Genomic DNA, 19499 nt, shown 5'->3' on the forward strand with positions numbered 1-19499 from the left:
TGTAACCTTAAAAAAAAAACCCTGCTATTCTGAGAATGGAGATGTGTTATTACTGTCACTGTTTTGAGATTTTTGAACACTCCAGTGGTTGAATATCTGCCATAAATTCACTCATCTTTCCTCACATCAATTATTTATTGAAAGTCTGCTCTGTACCAGGTTCTGTTCCAGGTGTTAGACATCCACCAGAGGACAAAGCAGATACAAATTCCCGCCATAGGCAGCACTCATTCTAGTGGACTAATCTTATAGACTCAGTCTCTCCATGCTGTTTGCCTCTTTGTTTACTGAAGTCTGGGGAGTTTTCCTTTTTAACGTCTGAACTACCATCTTCTAGAAGAGAAACTCTTCTGTTTTTCTCTATGCTCCTTACTCCCAGGACTTCACTTCCGGTCACCAACTGTGGGTGTTTTTTCCATGCCAAGTGATTCTGCAACATCAAGTGGGAATCCCACAGTGGAACTCAAAGCTGACACTATCAACTCGAGGTCCTTAAGACCCCCTCCTCCAGTTTGCTAGACTGACTCCCCCCAGAATTAAAAAAAGAACAGTTTGTTGACTAGATTTCTGGTTTATTATAAAAGGATACAGCCCTGCAACAGTCAAAAGGAAGAGGCGCACAGGGCAAAGGTATTCGGAAGGGAGGAGAGCTTCCACACCCTCTCCTGCAGGCCACTCTATCCTAGCACCTCCTGGGCTTTACTGAACCCAGCTCTCTGAACCCTGTAATCAAGGATTTTTAATGGAGGTTTAATTATGTAGGAAGACTGAGTACATCCCTGGTCACTGATAAGCAATTCAACCTCTAGCCCCGTTCCCCTCCTGGGAGGTCAGCCCTCGAATCTTATGGTTGGTTCTCTTAGCAACCAGTCCTAATTGAATGGATTTAGGGGCTTCTAAGAAATCACTTAATATAAACTCAGGTGTGGTTGAAATGAGCTTGCTATAAAAAAGACACCCATTTCACCTCTATTATTTGTCTGAAGCTATTTGAGGAACTGAGAATGCAAACAAAACGTAACAAAAGATGACCCTATAGTTGTTTGGGATTACAAGGGTTTTAGAAACCAGAAACCCAAGACCAAACATATACCACAGTATCACACATCTAACACATCTAATGCTAATCCTGCTTCCTCCATCAACCGGCAATTGGCTATCTGATTTCTGATTTTGAAAGTCAAAATTTTAAAACACACAAAAAATTTAAATGTTCACACTGTTAAAAGTCGACCACTTTTCCTTTTATGATACCGTCCTCTTTTAAGTCTAAAAGACCATGCTCCTTCCTGAGGCCAGATGAATATTTTGTGTTTTCTTCCATTTCTTAACATTTTCAAAGTGTGTGCATGCATACAGAGTCGCTTCAGTCGTGTCCGACTCTGGCGACAGGCTGCACTGTAGCCCCCCAGGCCCCTCTGTCCATGAGACTCTCCAGGCAAGAACACTGGAGTGGCGTGCATGCTCTCCTCCAGGGGATCTTGTGATCCAGAGACTGAACCGGCGTCTCTTGTGTCTCCTGTATCAGCAGGTGGGTTCTTTACTACTGGTGCCACCTGGGAAGCCCTCTTTTCTGCCTTCCTTTAAGTAGTATTTTTACATTAGTATTTTAAAAATTCTATTTTAACATATTTAATTTATATATTCCAATTCCATTTTACCTATGTCTCTTGGCATTAAAAACAGTTGTGTGTGTGTTGTTACTAAGCAGTGCTTGACTCTTTGCAACCCCATGGACTGCAATATACCACGCTTACCTGTCCTCCACTATCTCCGGGAATTTACTCTAATTTATGTCCACTGAGTCATGATGCTATCCAACCATCTCATCCTCTGCCGCCCCCTTCTCCTTTTGCCTTCAACCTTTCCCAGCATCAGGGTCTTTTCCAATGAGCTGGCTCTTTGCATCACGTGGCCAAAGTATTAGAGCTCCAGCATCAGTTTTTCCAATGAATAATCAGGGTTGATTTCCTTTAGAATTGACAGGTTTGATCTCCTTGCCATACAAAGGACTCTGAATAGTCTTCTCCAGCACCACAATTCGAAAGCATGAATTCTTTGGCATTCAGCCTTCTTTGTGGTCCAACTCTCACATCTCCATGACTACTGGAGAAACCACGTGTGTGCCAAGTTGCTTCAGTCATGTTTGGCTCTTTACGATCGATCCCATGGACCATAGCCCACCAGGCTCCTCTGTCCAGGGGATTCTCCAAGGAAGAATCCTGGAGTGGGTTGCCACGCCCTCCTCCAGCGGATCTTACTGACCCAGGGATCGAACCAGGTATCTTGGGTCTCCTGCACTGGAGGCAGGTTCTTTATCACTAGCGCCATCTGGGAAGCCATAGTTTTGACTATACAGACCTTTGTCGGCAAAGTCTGCTTTTTAATACGCTGTCTTTTAATTTTGTGGCTGCAGTCACTGTCTGAATTGATTCTGGAGCCCAAGAAAATTAAAATCTGTCACTGCATCCACTTTCCCTCCTTCTATTTGAAGTGACAGGACCAGATGCCATGATCTTAGTTTTTTGAATGAGGAGTTTTAAGCCAGCTTTACCACTCTACTCTTTTACTTCACTCTCCTTTTTTACCCCTCATCAAGAGGCCCTTTAGTTCTTCTTTGCTTTCTGCCATTAGAGTGGTATCACCTGCATATCTGAGGTTGCTGATATTTCTCCTGGTGATCTTGATTCCAACTTGTGATTCACCCAGCCTGGCATTCTGCATATAAGTTAAATAAACAGAGTGACAATATACAGCCTTGTCATACTCCTTTCCCAGTTTTGAACCAGTCAGTTACTCTAGGATTGTATGTCCTTAACTTCTCATCGGATTGAGAGTTGATACTGTATCACTCAGGCAACCGCCTTCCAACTTTACAGGTGAGCTCGCTCTCGGCTCTTATGATGGACAGTTACCAGGACTTCCCTCGAAGTTCAGCGCTAAGAATTTTCGGGCCAGTGCAGGGGACGTGGGTCCAATTCTCGGTCTGGGAAGATCCCATCTGCTGTGGAACAACTAAGCCTGAGTGCCACGACCCCAGAGCCTGTGCCCCCCAGGGCCCAGGAGCCACAGCTGCTGCAGGCTGCGTGCCCAGAGCCCGCGTCTGCAGGAGAAGCCAGGGGAACGAGCAGCCCACGCACAGGACCGAGATGCCCACCGCCCGCTGGACTGCAGAAGACGCCGCCACGCGCACCGCGTCTGTGAGGGTCACACTGTATGTGACACCTTACAGACTGCTTTAAGGTCATCATCACTTTAATAGTTAAGAGGAAAAGGTTTCATATTTATCATATCTGGTGCTTTTTATTATTTTCCTAAGAACTGAGACTCCACAAGGTATTTTTCTTCAGCTTGAAAAACTTCCTCTTTCATGTGGCACAGGTCTCTGGCTATTACTTCTTTCACTTTTTGTTATCTGAAAATGTCTTAATTTCATCTTCATCTTGAAGGATCTTTGTGCCGAATACAGAATTCCAGTTCACAGAGCTTTCCTTTTAGTAATTTAGAGAAGTCATTCCATTTTGTTTCAGCTTCTGTAGTTTCTGATGAGTAGTAAACAACCATTCACATCTCATCACGCAATGTGTGTTTTTTCTCACAGCTTTCAAGATTTCCTCTGTATTTTTATCTTCAGTAATTTGACCATGATGTGCCTGGTGGTTTTCTATGTACTACCCTGCTTGGAATTCGTTAAGATTCTTGAGTATGTAAATTATGCTTTTCACAGCTTGAGTAATTCTTGGCCATTACCTCTTCAAATATATTTTTTGCTTATTCTTCCACTGCACTTCTTCTGGGACTCCAATTACACATGTGTTAGAGCTTCTGACACTGTTCCATGGATCAATGAAATGCTTTTTAAAAAATCTCTTTTTTCCTTTTTGTCTTAAGAACAATTTCTAGTAATTTTCTTTCTTTAATTTCTAGTAATTTACTTTTAGATTCACCAAAGTTTCCTACTGTCAGTGTCAACCTACTCTTAAACTAAGCCCATCCAGTGAATTTTCTACTTCAGATACTGTACTTTTCAGTTCGAGATTTTCCATTGGTTCTTTAAGTTTCTAACTCTCTGCTGAGATTTCCTACCCAACTATGAGTATATCTTCCTTTATCTAAGAACACAATTACAATTGCTTAAAATCCTTTCTGCTAGTTCCCACAAGTGGGTTGGTTCAAGGCTGGTCCCTGTTGAGTGTCTTTTCACTTGAGCATGTACCAAGTTGCACTGCTTCTGTTTATGAGTAATCCTGTGTATTAGTAATTCTTGGTTGTATGTTGGACTATGTAAATAACACGATGCAGTAACCCTGGACTGTATTGTGCTTCTCAGAATAGTGATGATTTTTCTGTTGTTGTTAAAGCAACAATTAGTATCACTGAACTCAAGATCTGGGCAGTTCATGAACAGAATTTGGGACTCCCCCTCTGTACCTCTTTCCAGGATTTCCTCCTCATTTTCTGGTTGCTGTGGTAGCTTCCAAATGCATATTCTGGTTATGGAAGCTGGTGACCACAGTAAGACTGTGGTTTTTTAATTGCGTTTTAGCCCTTGCACTCCCACATCAGTGGGGGCTTGCCCTCAGTTAAAGAACATGCAAAAAGAGTTGATTTTTCCAAGTAACATTCTATACTTCCAACTGTCAACTCTGTCTCAGCGTCTGCCTGCTTCGGTTGCTCTCCTGCGCCTTTGGTTGCTGCTGCTGCTGCCTTTTTTTAAGATTTACGTATCTTGCCTGTGCTGGGTCCTGGCCGCAGTGCACGGGCGCCTCGCTCGGGGCCTCCTGCCCTGCCGGGGGGCACAGACTCAGGCACACGGGACCAGCACCTGCGGCAGGCAGGCTCCTCCCAAACCAGCACTCAAACCTGTGTCCCCCGTGTTGGCAGGCAGATTCTTAACCATCAGACCCCCAGAGAAGCCCCACTGCTTCTTATATTTATTTTATAAACCAGAGTGTTCAGTTATTATTTGCGGAAGGGTTAGGGCTTCCCTGGTGGCTCAGATGGTAAAGAGTCTGCCTGCAGTGCAGGAGACTTGGGTTCGATCCCTGGGTCAGGAAGATCCACTGGAGGAGGAAATGGCAACCCACTCCAGTATTCTTGCCTGAAAAATCCCATGGACGGAGGAGCCTGGTGGGTTACAGTCTATGCAGTTGCAAGGAATTGGACACCATTGAGCAACTAACACTTTCATTTTCAATCTAACAAAAGCTATTCTGCTATTACCGGAACTAAATGCAATCGATCAAGAGAAATTTTTTTTTTTTTTTTTGGGAAAAAAAAATTTTTTGTCATTAAAAATGTTATAAATTTAACTCTTCCAGTTTTAATCACATTCTGTAGTTTTAATTTGCAAAGTTTTTATTTTTTAAGTATCTGATAATATTTTTATTATTCCTTAATCAAATACTTATTTAAGAGTGCTTTTTAACTTCCAAGTAATTATAGTTTTTTGCTGTTAATATGAATTTTTAGTTTTATTGTATTATGGTCAGAAAGTGTGATCTATACAATTTTCCTTTATTTGGATTCTATTAATAATTTTCAGCTGCTAGATATTTGATAATTTTGTCTGAGAAGATCATATATCAGTTAACTCTATTAAAAGAATTTAAAAAAAGCATTTAGAATATTGGTAGTCTTCAAACATTTTTTTTGGTGCCATGGAAGCTTTTGTTCAAAGGAAATACTTATATTTAGAATATTTATATTTAATTTATACTTATTTATATTTAACTTAAATACTTGTAAGTAGAACAGGGCTGGTGTTACTGCAGAGGCTGAGGCAGGCGGCGGCGGGAAGCTGGAGCCCAGCTCGTTAGACTTTTCCTTCCTCGCGGCCCTCTGTGAGCACCTTTAAAGACGACGGAGCGGCTCAGAGACGTAACGTGAGGGACTCGACCTGCTGCTGCTGCTGCTGCTCTGAAGACGTGGACCACGAGCCCAGGACTGAGCTGGTCTCTAAACACTGGGAACGGCCCACAGCTGACTTCTGAAGACGTGGACCACGAGCCCAGGACTGAGCTGGTCTCTAAACACTGGGAACGGCCCACAGCTGACTTCTGCCAACAGCTCGAAGGAACAGAAAAGAGTCTCTAGTCTCCAGAAGGAGCACAGGCTGCCGACACCCTGATTTTAGCCACGAAACCTTTATCGAACTTCTAACCTATAGAACTCCAAGAGAATAAATCTATGTTGTTTTAAGCCACTAAATCTGTGCAATTATTACTATAGAAAGAGAAAGCTAATAAATAGGAACGGATCACTTTAATATTTTAGATGGGCCCTATCTTGGCCCATCACCATTCTGGACAAGTTTATGGTGCTTATAAACTTATAAACATATGTCCGTATTCATAAATTAACATAAAAACACCGAGTATTTTTAAACTGTTCATGTGTTAATGATTTCAGATCTATGCATAAAACCATCACTACTGTTATACTTTGAGATGGAAGTATTCCTAGAAACTGTTACATTCTGATTTGGAAGAAGGAAAAGAATTTCATAAAAGCTGATCTTCTTGGTATTATTGTTCTTAATCTAAAATCCCAGACTATTATTTTTTAATTCAATTCTGATTGAAGGACGATTACAGCATTGTGTTGGTTTCTGCCCTGCATCAACAGGGATCAGCCGCAGGTACACCTGTGTCCCCTTCCTCTTGAGCCTCTCTCCTGGTATTATCTTTTTGAATCAAGTATCGATGTCATTCTTGTTTTAAAAACTGGATATTCTCAGTTTTAAAACCTTCCAAGGATGGGAAAAATGTGTCCCTGAATCACATTAAGAGCTCACCTTCATTTATCAAATACCTAGCTTTCACAGAGATACTCACTTATTCAAATCAATCTCATAAGTCTGCATGTGAGGTTTGTCTCCAGTCTTGTCTGGGTCCCATCGATAGATGGCAAATTTCTTGATTCGTGGTGCTGCGGCTGCAGCTGTCTGGGCCCCACGGCAGGCCTGAAATTTAAAAAGTTCACAAGAAGGGAAAAAAAAAGAATCATTAAAAATGCAAGATAAATCATTCTACTTAGTTGGCACTATAAACTGCAATACTGGATAGAAACTCGTACATTACTGATACAGTGTTCCTGGGAAACACAGCCATCCAAGATCCAACCACGGCACTAAGCAACTTTAATATGCCAGTGATGGCGCTGGGGCTGGTGGAATGGCGCTTAATAAACACACACAGCCTTTGCCCTCAGAAACCAGTGTGCAGTGAGCCAAAAGAGAAACGAAATACTCATAATAAAATACAGCGAGGGAAGAATGCAGCAGAGATTTACACTAGTCTAAGTGGTCAGGGAGGTCTCCATAAAGGATACTTAAGCTGAGGCTTGATGACTAGGGGTGATGGGCAAGGAGAAGGAGCATTACAAGCTGAAGGAAAATGTGTAGAGGCCTGGGTGGCAGAGCACAGATCCCTGTGAGGACCGAGACGTCCACTGTGCAGCAGGGTGGCCTGAGGAGGGATGAGATGGGGCAGACTCCAGGAAGTCAAGAAAGACTTCTAAGTTTTGATATTATCTTAAGAGCAATGAGAAGCTAACAAAATTTTATCAGGTGGGTGACATAATCATTTTATTTTTGAGAAGACCACCACTGGCTTACAAAGGAAGACTCCTCAGATGACATCTAGGGAAACCAGTTAGAAAGGACTGTGGTGGTTGAAATAAGATGCTGGTCAAAATTAGATTGGGCATTTTAGTTTGAGCCACTGTTAAAAAAACACCAAAGACTAGTGGCTAACACAACATTTACTACTCATGGTTCTGGAGGCTAGAAGTCCAAAGTCCAGCTGTCAGCAGATCTGGTGTCTAAGTGAGGACAGACAGCTGCATCCTGCTCTATCTTCACACGCTGCAAAGAGAGCTCAGGTCTCTCCTCTCTATAAAGGCAGTAACCCCATCACACAGGTCCTGCCCTCACGACCTAATCTAACACTAATTCCCTCTCAAAGGCCCCAAGTTCAAGCACCATCACACTGGGGACTAGGGCTGCTACGTGTGAATTCTGGGGGACACAAACAATCCACCCACAGCAGCAGGGCTGCGCATAGCAGTCTAGGAAGCACGACGGAGCTCACTGGGTCGGGAAACAGGACAGAACCCGGGCCCCAACAAACAGCAGAGACCCGCGCTCTGCAGGGTCTGCCGCCGCTCTGGGGCCATCACGGCCTGCGATGGTCGGGCTCACGCCAGCCACGGGGCCCTGGAGCGCCACCAGGGGCTGGGAGACACGGGGGAGGGCGCCCGGCCTCAGGCCTTCCTTCCAGTAGAACAGCCTCCCCGCAAAAACGCATTTGCAAAAAGGGTGCTTTGCTCAAAAAGTTTCCTATTTAAATTTATACTCATCTTAAAAGTCACTATTTATTATTGCCAGGCACTGTATTAAATGCTTTCTTTATATTCATGACTCCACTGAATCTTCATTCTTAAAGATGAGACAAATGAGGTTCAGAGATCTAGTGATGGGCCCATGATCAAGAGCTGCTGAGTGGAGCCAGGACTGGAACCCAGGTCTGGCTCCAGAGCCCATGTTCCCAGACACTATTCTGTTTATTTGGGAATTGTCTCAGGTCTCTTCTTTCATTTCTCTTGTTTTCTTCTCTTTACATCCTAACTCCTTAAGCGCAAGTGTATTAGTCAGGGTTCTCCAGAGAAACAGAACCAATGGTGTGTACCTACATACACACACGTGTAAGAAGAGATTTAGTATAAAGAATCAGCTCACGTGATTATGGGGATAACAAGTCCCAAGACCCTCAACTGGCAAGCTGGAGAGTCAACGATGCAGCCGCAGTTCAAAGGTCAGCATGCTTAAGACCCAGGAAGAGTGGTTACTTCAAGTCCAAAGGCAAGAAAAATCAATATCCCAGCCTGGAAGAGGGACTTCCTATAATTTGAAGGAGGGCCAGTTTTTTGTTCTATTCATATCTTCAATCGACTGGATAAGGCTCATCCATGTTAGAAAGGGCAATATGCTTTACTCTATCATATTTTTTTTAAACATAATTAAACACTTTTTAAAAATTTAAATTTTTAAAAAAATTGTATTTCCTGGCCACATTGTGCAGCTTGTGGGATCTTCAGTTAAGGGCTGAACCCGAGTCTTCGGCAGTGAGAGCCTTAAGTCTTAACCGAATCCCCTCAGATGCTCCAATACAACCTGAAGGCTTACTTTCCATTTCCAGTTACTACACAAGACTGGCTACAGCCCCCGAGGGTACCTCCCTGAGCCCAGCTCACAGCCAGCAGACTGTACCCCCACTGCCCCTCCCCCGCCCCACAGGCGACCAGGTTTGTTCTCTGTATCTGTAAATCTGCTTCCTTCTTGTTTTGTTCAATATTTTGCTGTATTTTTAAGGTTCCAGGTATAAATTATATAATCACTGTCTTCCTCTGTCAATCTATCAATTAAAATGTTAAACTCATTCAAAAACACTCTCACTGAAACACCCAGAAAAACATATGACCCAATATCTGGGCGCAGTCAAGTTGATACAGAACATGTAACAGTATGGAACCTATACTTTACATTTATTTTACATCTCCCAGCATACCTGGTCCAGGCCTCTGCATATAGCAATTCAATCCACGGTTAGGGAAGATTGAAAAAAAGAGCAAAAACTGAGCATTAGAATAATGCAAAAATGTGGTTTATTTTAAATGTACCTTAAAAGGCTGAATAGTGCAACCTACAGCAAGCCATTAAGAAGTGAAAATACCCCTCTGTGGCATTCCCGTGTAATGACTGCTAAGCTGCCCCCAGCCCCTAGTCCTTGAAGCCCTTTTGCATTGAGGCAGACAAAACCAGGCAGAGACCACACCAAGTCCTGCTGAGCTTCTACTGTGGCTCTGAGGAGGGGGGATGGATTTTGCCAGTACAGAGAGTACTTTGTAAAATTCAAACTATATTCCAGGCTAGCTAATTCTCTTATGAACTGGTAAAGAAAGCAAAAACTCTTAAAGTTCACTCAGTAATTACAAGAAATGCACTGGAGTTTACTACTGGCTGGCAAAAACCACCCCAAATTAAATAAAGCTGAAGATATCAGCCCTCAGTATGGGAAGAAAATGCATGAAGAAAATGAAAGTGAAGGTGAGGATGAAAACTGTATTTTATCAAATCGCCAAGCTGGTGAAGATCATTAAAAAAAGGAAAGCCATTTCTGCAAATGAACACTTTCCAACTAGGGACTTCATTTTGTGAAATGTCAGGAGTGCTTGGCTAACGCCACCTTGTGGTGATTAAGAGAAGGTGAACATGATTCTTGGAAGACATTTTTTGGCCGCATCCTGACAGCTCGCAGGATCTCAGTTGCCCAGAACCTCTGCCCACGGCAGTGAAAAGGGGCGTCCTAACCACTAGACTGCCAAGAATTCCCGGCTGAGGGTATTAGCTCTAGCAAGCTTTTGCTTGCTTAACACCCCCCCACCCCTTTTTTGGGGATTTACCTGGTGGCTCAGACAGTAAAGGCATCTGGCTACAATGTGGGAGACCTGGGTTCAATCTCTGGGTGGGGAAGATCCCCTGGAAAAGGAAATGGCAACCCACTCCAGTATCCTTGCCTGGAAAATCCCCTGGACAGAGGAACCTGGTAGGCTACAGTCCATGGGGTCGCAAAGAGTCAGACATGACTGAGCGACTTCACTTCACTTCTTCACTCTTTTTTGTGAGATTTAATGAGGTATATTCATTATAATAAATTCACCAATTTTAAGTTATAGTTTGATGAGTCTTGGTAAAATTGTATAACCACTACCACAATCACCACGGAACACTTCCATTAAGGAAGTTCTCTCGTGTGTCTCTGCAGTCAGCGCCCTCCCCCTACCCCCAGCAACGGCCTGGCTTTCTATCACTGCAGATCCGCCTCTGACAGAACTCCATATAAATACCATGAGATCACACATCGTGGGCCTAGCTTCTCTTGCTCCACAAAATGCTTCTGAGATTCATTCATGTTGCTGCATATACTCATAGACTGCTGCTCTTTTTTTTAAGTTAACATCTTTCATTTGGAAATAAGTGTAGAAGCCCATGCATTTATAAGAAACAACACTGAGATCCCACCCGTCCTTTACTGGCCTTCCCTCAGTGGTAACAATGTACAAAACTATAGCACAACAGTATAACCAGAATATCTGCCCCGAAATAGTCAAGGTATGGCTTCCCTGGTGGCTCAGCTGGTAAAGAATCCGCCTGCAATGTGGGAGACCTGGGTTCAATCCCTGGGTTGGGAAGATCCCCTGGAGAAGGGAAAGGCTGCCCACTCCAGGATTCTGGCCTGGAGAATTCCATGGACTGTATCGTCTACGGGGTTGCAGAGTCGGACACATCACACAGAGTACAGAACATTACTTCCACCATCACAAAGATGCAGTCACAGTCAGGCCCCTCATCCCCACTCCTTCACCCCTAGCAATTACTAATCTGTTACATTTCTATAATCCTGTCATTTAAAAAAAGTTATATAATGTAATCATCTCTTATGTAACTTGAGGGGGGGTTTCATTCAGCGTAACTCTCTGGAGATTCAGCCAAGTTACATGCCTCAACAAATTTCTTTTTATTACCCAGCAGTGTTCCACGGTCCGATGCACCACAGTTAAGCCGTTCAACCACTGGAAGACTGTTTCCACATTTGAGGCTATTATGATTAAAGCTGTAATGAACAGTCGTGGACAAATTTCTATGTGAACATAAGCCTCCATTTCTCAGGGGTAAATGCCCAGGAGTGTAACTGGTGGGTTTAGAAAAGGCAGAGGAACCAGAGATCAATTTGCCAACATTCACTGGATCATAGAGAAAGCAAGGGAATTCCAGAAAAATATCTATCTCTGTTTAGTTGACTACGTTAAAGCCTTTGAGTGGGTAGTTCATAACAAACTGTGGAAAACTGTTAAAGAGACGGAATACCAGAACACCTTACCTGCCTCCTGATAAACCTGTATGCAGGTCGAGAAGCAAGTTAGAACCAGACAGGGAACAATGGACTGGTTCAGGACTGAGAAAGGAATATGAAAAGGCTGTCTGTTGTCACCCTGTTTATTTAACTTATACGCTGAGCACATGAGAAATGCCAGGCTGGATGAGTTATAAGCTGGTATCAAGGTTGGCAGGAGAAACATCAATAAACTCAGACATGCAGATGATACCACTCTAATGGCAGAAAGTGAAGAGGAGCTAAAGAACCTCTTGATGAGGGTGAAGAAGGAGAGTGAAAAGCCAGCTTAAAACTCAACATTTAAAAAACTAAGATCATGGCATCTGGTCCCATCATTTCCTGGCAAGTCAAGCGGGAAAACGTGGACAGACTTCTTTTCCTTGGGCGCTAAAATCACTGTGTAGTGAGTGAAGCAGTCATGGAATCAGAAGATGATTACTTCTTGGCAGGAAAGCTACGACAAACCTAGACAGTGTGATGAAAAGCAAAGACATCACCTTGCCAACAAAGGTGCACACAGTCCAGGCTAGTGTCTTCCCAGTGGTCACATACAGTTGTGAGAGGTGGACCATAAAGAGGCAGAGTGCCCAAGAATTGATACCTTTGAACTGTGGTGTTGGAGAAGACTCACGACAGTCCTTTGGACAGCAAGGAGATCCAAGTAGTCCATCCTAAAGGAAATCAACCCTGAATACTCTTCGGAAGGACTGATGTTGAAACAACCTCCAATATTTTGGTCACCTGATGCAAACAGCCAACTCATGAGAAAAGACTTTGATGCTGGAAAAGATTGAGGGCAGAAGGAGAAGGGGGAAACACTGGATGAGATGGTTGCATGGCTTCACCAACGCACTGGACATGAACCTGGGCAAACTCTGGGAGCTGGTGAGGGACGCGAGGCCTGCTGTGCTGTAGTCCACGGGGTCTCGAAGAGTCAGACACGACTGGGCGACTGAACAACAATGATAAATGGTAGCAGAATGTTTAACTTTCAATAAACTGTGTTCCAAAGTAGGGGCTGCTGTGCCTGAGCCAGGCAGTAGGGGGAGAGGGCAAAATACCTCTAAAAAATTAACTTCTGCAAATTTTTAACCCAAACATTAGTAAAACTGGGAATTTAAAAAGAACCTGGGACTTTGTGGTTGTCAGCTACAACTCCCTGGTTTTAAGACATGATTTGATAGTACTGTCAATGGGCATAGGTATCCGGCTCTATTAAGCTCAGTTTAACTCCCACAAAAGGCCTGTCAAAAATGACCATGGTTACTGCAATGGACCCTCACTTTTAACACCTCTAATACATATTTGCTTCCTGTCCACTTTACAAAGAGGCAAAGGTCTAAACTTGGATCATGAAGATAGCTGCAAAGAAACTGCGTTTGCTTAGAAATCATTAAACTCTCTTACCGTAAGGATGATGCAAGACAAAAACAAAACAAGTACGCACTGCAGTAGAATATCGGAGTATCAGAAGGTGGTAAGCCCCAACCTAAGTCCTGGGCTACCCCAAAGTGTCACTGATTTTTTTTCCAAAACAACTAATTTAAATTAATTTTGACTTAAAACCACATTTTATACAACACTTGACACAGTAGGGGGGAGGGCTAACAGGCATAAGGATAGAAGACACTGACATCAAAATGAACAGAGCAGGCTGCGGTTCTAAAGGTGGAGGAGCTTTGCTCATCTTGAGGACGGCACTAAGAGCTGATCCACAGGATCGTGGGAGAAGTGATTTAAAGACATTCCCTGAAGAGAAATCTAAGCGTTTGTTCTGCAGGTGTTGGCAGCAGAAGTACAAGTGGGACCACAGCTTTCATCATTGAGCCCGCTACCACGTGCCTGACGCTGTACTGAAGTACCGCCAATCTTTACGATGTCTTTACCGGGACAGCTTTTTTATTCTTAACTAAACAGTAAGAATAAGGTCATAAAACAAAAGAGACAGGATTCAAACAAAGGTCATCTAACCCAAAGTCCACCTTGTAGCTGCTATATGTAGTGGTGAAAATGCAAATCCAAAACAGAACAGCACAAAAAGATAATTCCCTTTCCCCAAACAATGTAAGTTTTTTTTTTTTTACTCATATAATCAGCAAGATTTCAGGTGCTGATCCAGAAATCTGGATTTTTGGTCCAGATAGGCAAATTTGGCCTTGGAGTACAGAATAAAGCAGGTTAAAGGCTAACAGAGTTTTGCCAAGAGAACGCATTGGTCATGGCAAACACCCTCTTCCAACAACACAAGAGAAGACTCTACACATGGACATCACCAGATGGTCAACACCGAAATCAGACTGATTATATTCTTTACAGCCAAAGATGGAGAAGCTCTATACGGTCAGCAAAAACAAGACCGGGAGCTGATTGTGGCTCAGATCATGAACTCCTTATTGCCAAATTCAGACTTAAATTGAAGAAACTGGGGAAAACCACTAGACCATTCAGGTATGACCTAAATCAAATCCCTTTCGCTTATACAATGGAAGTGACAAATAAATTCAAGAGATTAGATAGACAGTGTCTGAAGAACTATGGACGGAGGTTCATGACATTGTATAGGAGACAGGGATCAAGATCACCCCCAAGAAAAAGAAATGCAAAAAGGCACAATGGCTGAGGAGGCCTTACAAATAGCTGAGAAAAGAAGAGAAGCAAAAAGCAAAGGAGAAAAAGATATACCCATTTGAATGCAGAGTTTCAAAGAATAGCAAGGAGAGATAAGAAAGCCTTCTTCAGTGATCAATGCAAAGAAATAGAGGAAAACAGTAAAATGTTACAGACTAGAGAGCTCTTCAAGAAAATCAGAGATATCAAAGGAACATTTCATGCAAAGATGAGTTCAATAAAGGACAGAAATGGTATGGACCTAACAGAAGCAGAAGATATTAAGAAGAGGTGGCAAGAATACACGAAAGAACTGTACAAAAAAGATCTTCACGACCCAGATAATCACGATGGTGTGATCACTCACCTAGAGCCAAACATCCTGGAATGTGAAGTCAGGTGGGCCTTAGGAAGCATCACTACAAACAAAGCTAGTGGAGGTGATGGAATTCCAGGTGAGCTATTTCAAATCCTGAAAGATGATGCTGTGAAAGTGCTGCACTCAATATGCCAGCAAATCTGGAAAACTCAGCAGTGGACACAGGACTGGAAAAGGTCAGTTTTCATTCCAATCCCAAAGAAAGGCCAGGCCAAAGAATGTTCAAACTACCGCACAATTGCACTCATCTCACACACTAGTAAAGTAATGCTCAAAATTCTCCAAGCCAGGCTTCAACAATACGAGGATCATGAATTTCCAGATGTTCAAGCTGGATTTAGAAAAGACAGAGGAACCAGAGATCAAATTCCCAACATCCGCTGGATCACTAAAAAAGCAAGAGAGTTACAGAAAAAACATCTACTTCTGCTGTACTGACTATGCCAAAGCCTCTGACTGTGTGGATCACAACAAACTGTGGAAAATTCTGAAAGAGATGGGAATACCAGACCACCTGACCTGCCTCCTGAGAAATCTGGAGGTCAAGAAGCAAAAGTGAGAACTGGACATGGAACAATAGACTGGTTCCAAATCGGGAAAGGAGTACGTCAAGGCTGTATATTGTCACCCTGCTCATTTAACTTATATGCAGAGTACATCATGAGAAATGCTGGACTGGATGAAGCACAAGCTGGAATCAAGAATGCCAGGAGAAATATGAATAACCTCAGATATGCAGATGACACCACCCTTATGGCAGAAAGTGAAGAAGAACTAAACAGCCTCTTGATAAAAGTGAAACAGAGTGAAAAAGTTGGCTTAAAACTCAACATTTAGAAAACTAAGATCATGGCATCTGGTCCCATCACTTCATGGCAAACAGATGGGGAAATAGTGGAAACAGTGACAGACTTTATTTTTTGGGGCTCCAAAATCACTGCAGATGGTGACTGCAGCCATGAAATTAAAAGACGCTTGTTCCTTGGAAGAACAGTTATGACCAACCTGAAAGTGAAAAAGTGAAAGTGAAGTCGCTCAGTTGTGTCCGACTCTTCGGGACCCCATGGACTGCAGCCTACCAGGTTTCTCCGCTCATGGGATTTTCCAGGCAAAAGTATTGGAGTGGGTTGCCATTTCCTTCTCCAGGGGATCTTCCCAACCCAGGGATTGAACCCGGGTCTCCCGCATTGTAGGCAGATGCTTCACCGGCTGAGCCAACAGGGAAGTCCTACCTAGACAGCATATTAAAAAGCAGAGACATTATTTTGCCAACAAAGGTCTGTCTATTCAAAGCTATGGTTTTTCCAGTAGTCATGTATGGATGTGAGAGTTGGACTATAAAGAAAGCTGAGCGCCGAAGAATTGATGCTTTTGATCTGTGGTGTTGGAGAAGACTCTTAACAGTCCCTTGGACTGCAAGGAGATTCAACCAGTCCAACCTAAAGGAAATCAGTCCTGAATGGTTATTGGAAGGACTGATGCTGAAGCTGAAACTCCAATACTTTGGCCACCTGATGCGAAGAACTGACTCATCTGAAAAGACCCTGATGCTGGGAAAGATTGAAGGCAGGAGGAGAAGGGGACAACAGAGGATGAGAAGGTTGGATGGCATCACTGACTCAATGGAGATGCGTCTGAGTAACTCTGGGAGTTGGTGATGGACAGGGAGACCTGGCATGCTGCAGTCCACGGGGTCGCAAAGAGTCAGACATGACTGAGCAACTGAACTGAAGCAATGTGAAGGATGGAGCTACCATCAACTGAGACGGGAGGAGAAGGCTGGTGTGTTTGTGTCAGGGGGAGTGTCAGGATTTTGGTTTCACGCCAACAGAGTTTATTAAATACCCATGTGGAAATTCTGAGAATATCAGATGGGTGGCCATCTGAGTCTGAAGATTTGGGGTGACGTCTCAGCTGGAGACATAAATTTAGAAGGCATCTAAAGCCCAAAGGAGTATCTATGAAGACAAGGCCTAAGGACAGACTCCAGTGTTTAGAGTTTGGGGCAATGAGAAGAAATCAGCCAAGGGAGAGAGAAAGGACTGCCAACACGTGAGGAGGAACACCTGGAGCCTGGCAGGCACGCCAAAAACATGTTTTGAGGAGGGAGTTAACAGTATGCTTCACATCGAAACATGTATATCTAGGGTGAAACAGATCACCAGCCCAGGTTGGATGCATGAGACAAGTGCTCAGGCCTGGTGCACTGGAAGACCCACAGGGATGGGGTGGAGAGGGAGGTGGGAGGGGGGACCGGGATGGGGAATACATGTAAATCCATGGCTAATTCATTTCAATGTATGACAAAAACCACTGCAATGTTGTAAAGTAATTAGCTTCCAACTAATAAAAATAAATGAAAAAAAAAAAAAACAAAAACAGTATGCTTCAGGGAGCAAAGTACCATGAAAACTGACACTGGAGTTAAAAAGCCAAAGACACTGGTGACCCTGACCCAAGTTATCTTCCGTGAAGTGCTAAGGGTGAAAAGTCTGACTGGAATAGGTTCCTGAGAAGATGTGGAGAGATGTTCTGTGATTGGTGAGTTTAGACACCTCTTGAGAAATTTTTCTATAAAGACGAGTGGAGAACTGGGGTGGTGGCTGGATATGGCTTTCTCTGAGATGAGAAAAATTATACCATGTTTGTGTGCTGCTGCTGATTTGATAAAGAACGAAAACCTGATCATGCGGGGGCGAGAGGAGAATTTCTGGAAATCTCCTCTTCTGGAAATCTCTGTGAATAAGATATGGGACGAGAGCATGAGTGAAGGGTAGCCAGAGGAGTGTTGCCAATTTTCCCACAGTAACAGGCAGAAAGGGCAATATACGGGCAGATGTGAAGAGGTGGGCAAAAATTTGAGGTCTTTTTTTTGGTAGCCTACCTAGCAATTCATACTCCAAACTCAAAAGCGAGGCGGATCCTTCAAAAGCATTTCTACCTCAATCTACAAAACTAAAGCATGTTCAAGGCTGAGTGCACCTTTGTAGGACACCTTAGATAAGATGAAACGCACAGTTTAAATTTAAGGGGAGAAGCGAGATCCTCAGCAACTGGACGGAAACGGAACTGAGGATAAGGGTGGATTCTCCACATGCTGGAGGCAGCCGTCTGTTCTCGAGGAAAGCTCCCTTAAGGGGCAGGTCTGGAGGGGTGACAGAAGGTGAGAGATGGAGAGGAGGAGGGCAGGGGGTCTGCACATACCTGAGGGGAACACAAGGTCAGGCTTGTTTCTTATGTGTGAGTAGCACTGGTGCAAATCAAAGCTCTACCACTTGGGGGTTGAATGTTCTTTGGCAAATTACAAAACCTTTCTGATTTTAGCTCCTTGTAACAAGGCGGGGAGTATTAACATCTACCTCAGATGATTAAGTGGAGGGCCAAGCTCCTAGAATTGTTCAGAAAATAATTTCTGCTTTTCAATACTGGCAACCATATCAGTTCCTGTATTGTTCTGATTGGCAGACAGATATCCTAATCCTGCCAGTGCTAGGAGCAAAGATACACACAAATGAAAGTAGGTGGTAACTGCCCTCAAGGAATACACACTCTAGACAAGAAAATGAAGCAACATCACAAGCAACAATTAATACATTACAGTTAAATACTTAGAGGCAGAACTGTGGTTCAGTGGTGCTAACTAAAGCATAAAAGGAATTCAGAAGAGAAATCCTACTATATTACAGACTCCTAGGAATCTGAACACACCCAGAGGTAATATACCACGCTCATTACTTTTCAGGTGGCTTTTGAGGTATGAATGCATATTCCTAGAAGATAGTGAGCGTGGGGGTGGAATCTTCTGTTTTCTCTGCCCTCAGGGCCCTAGGATAGCCTCCCCAGGAATTACAACACTGACCTATGAAACCAGCCTTCTCTAGAATTCATTCTTGGAAGAGGGACCTGAGCTTTAGAACTCTCTCTCATTGGTGAGGCTCTCACAATTTGATTGCTTGCTCAGCAACTATAAAAGGAACTGGTAAACAAGGTCATTATCAATCACCAATTTCATGCTCAGAGGGCACCAGCTTGAGCCTCTGGTAGGCAGGCCTCACTCCCATCCCTGTTTTTCAGAATGACTTGTCCAGGCTGACGGACAGCATATTGAAAAGAAGTAGCATTAGAAGATGGGCCACAGGCACTGTGTTGTGAAACCAGAGAAATCACTTAATCTAGATGCATTTTCACAGGAGTGCAAGCAGAGGAGAGAGATGAATGTATTTTGTACACCTATCATGAGTCTTGATCTGTGCTACAAGTTTTTCACACATTATGTTCAAAACAGTGAGTTTAGGTCCTAGATCAACTGGTTCTTGGCTGTGATATTTCGAGCAAATGAAAAATAATCTTCTGGGGGCCTCAGTTTTCAAAGGGAGAAGGAAATGGCAACCCACTCCAGTATTCTTGCCTGGAGAATCCCAGGGACAGAGGAGGCTGGTGGGCTGCTGTCTATGCGGTCTCACAGAGTCGGAAACGACTGAAGCAACTTAGCAGCAGCAGCAGTTTTCAAATCTGTAAAAAGGAGGTTAGAATTCCTGCTCACCCACCTCACAGGA

General features: G+C 43.4%; 1 protein-coding gene across 2 annotated transcripts in view; it reads right to left on the reverse strand.

Moving 5' to 3' along the window:
* The window catches only part of SDHB (succinate dehydrogenase complex iron sulfur subunit B), a 30543-nt gene that overhangs the window by 10127 nt on the left and 917 nt on the right, over positions 1-19499 (reverse strand). Inside the window, exons 1-2 of one of the 2 annotated variants that reach the window (XM_070458775.1) lie at positions 12559-12658; positions 6837-6964 (exon numbers count right to left, since the gene is read on the reverse strand). In XM_070458775.1, coding sequence (XP_070314876.1) covers positions 6837-6964; positions 12559-12627 — 197 coding nt within the window. In that variant the 5' untranslated portion in view covers positions 12628-12658. Of the gene's footprint in view, positions 1-6836; positions 6965-12558; positions 12659-19499 lie in introns of those variants that run through there. The other variant, XM_020877976.2, reaches the window with a different exon arrangement.

Source organism: Odocoileus virginianus, chromosome 30 (assembly GCF_023699985.2).
Source record: "Odocoileus virginianus isolate 20LAN1187 ecotype Illinois chromosome 30, Ovbor_1.2, whole genome shotgun sequence".
NCBI lineage: Eukaryota > Metazoa > Chordata > Mammalia > Artiodactyla > Cervidae > Odocoileus > Odocoileus virginianus.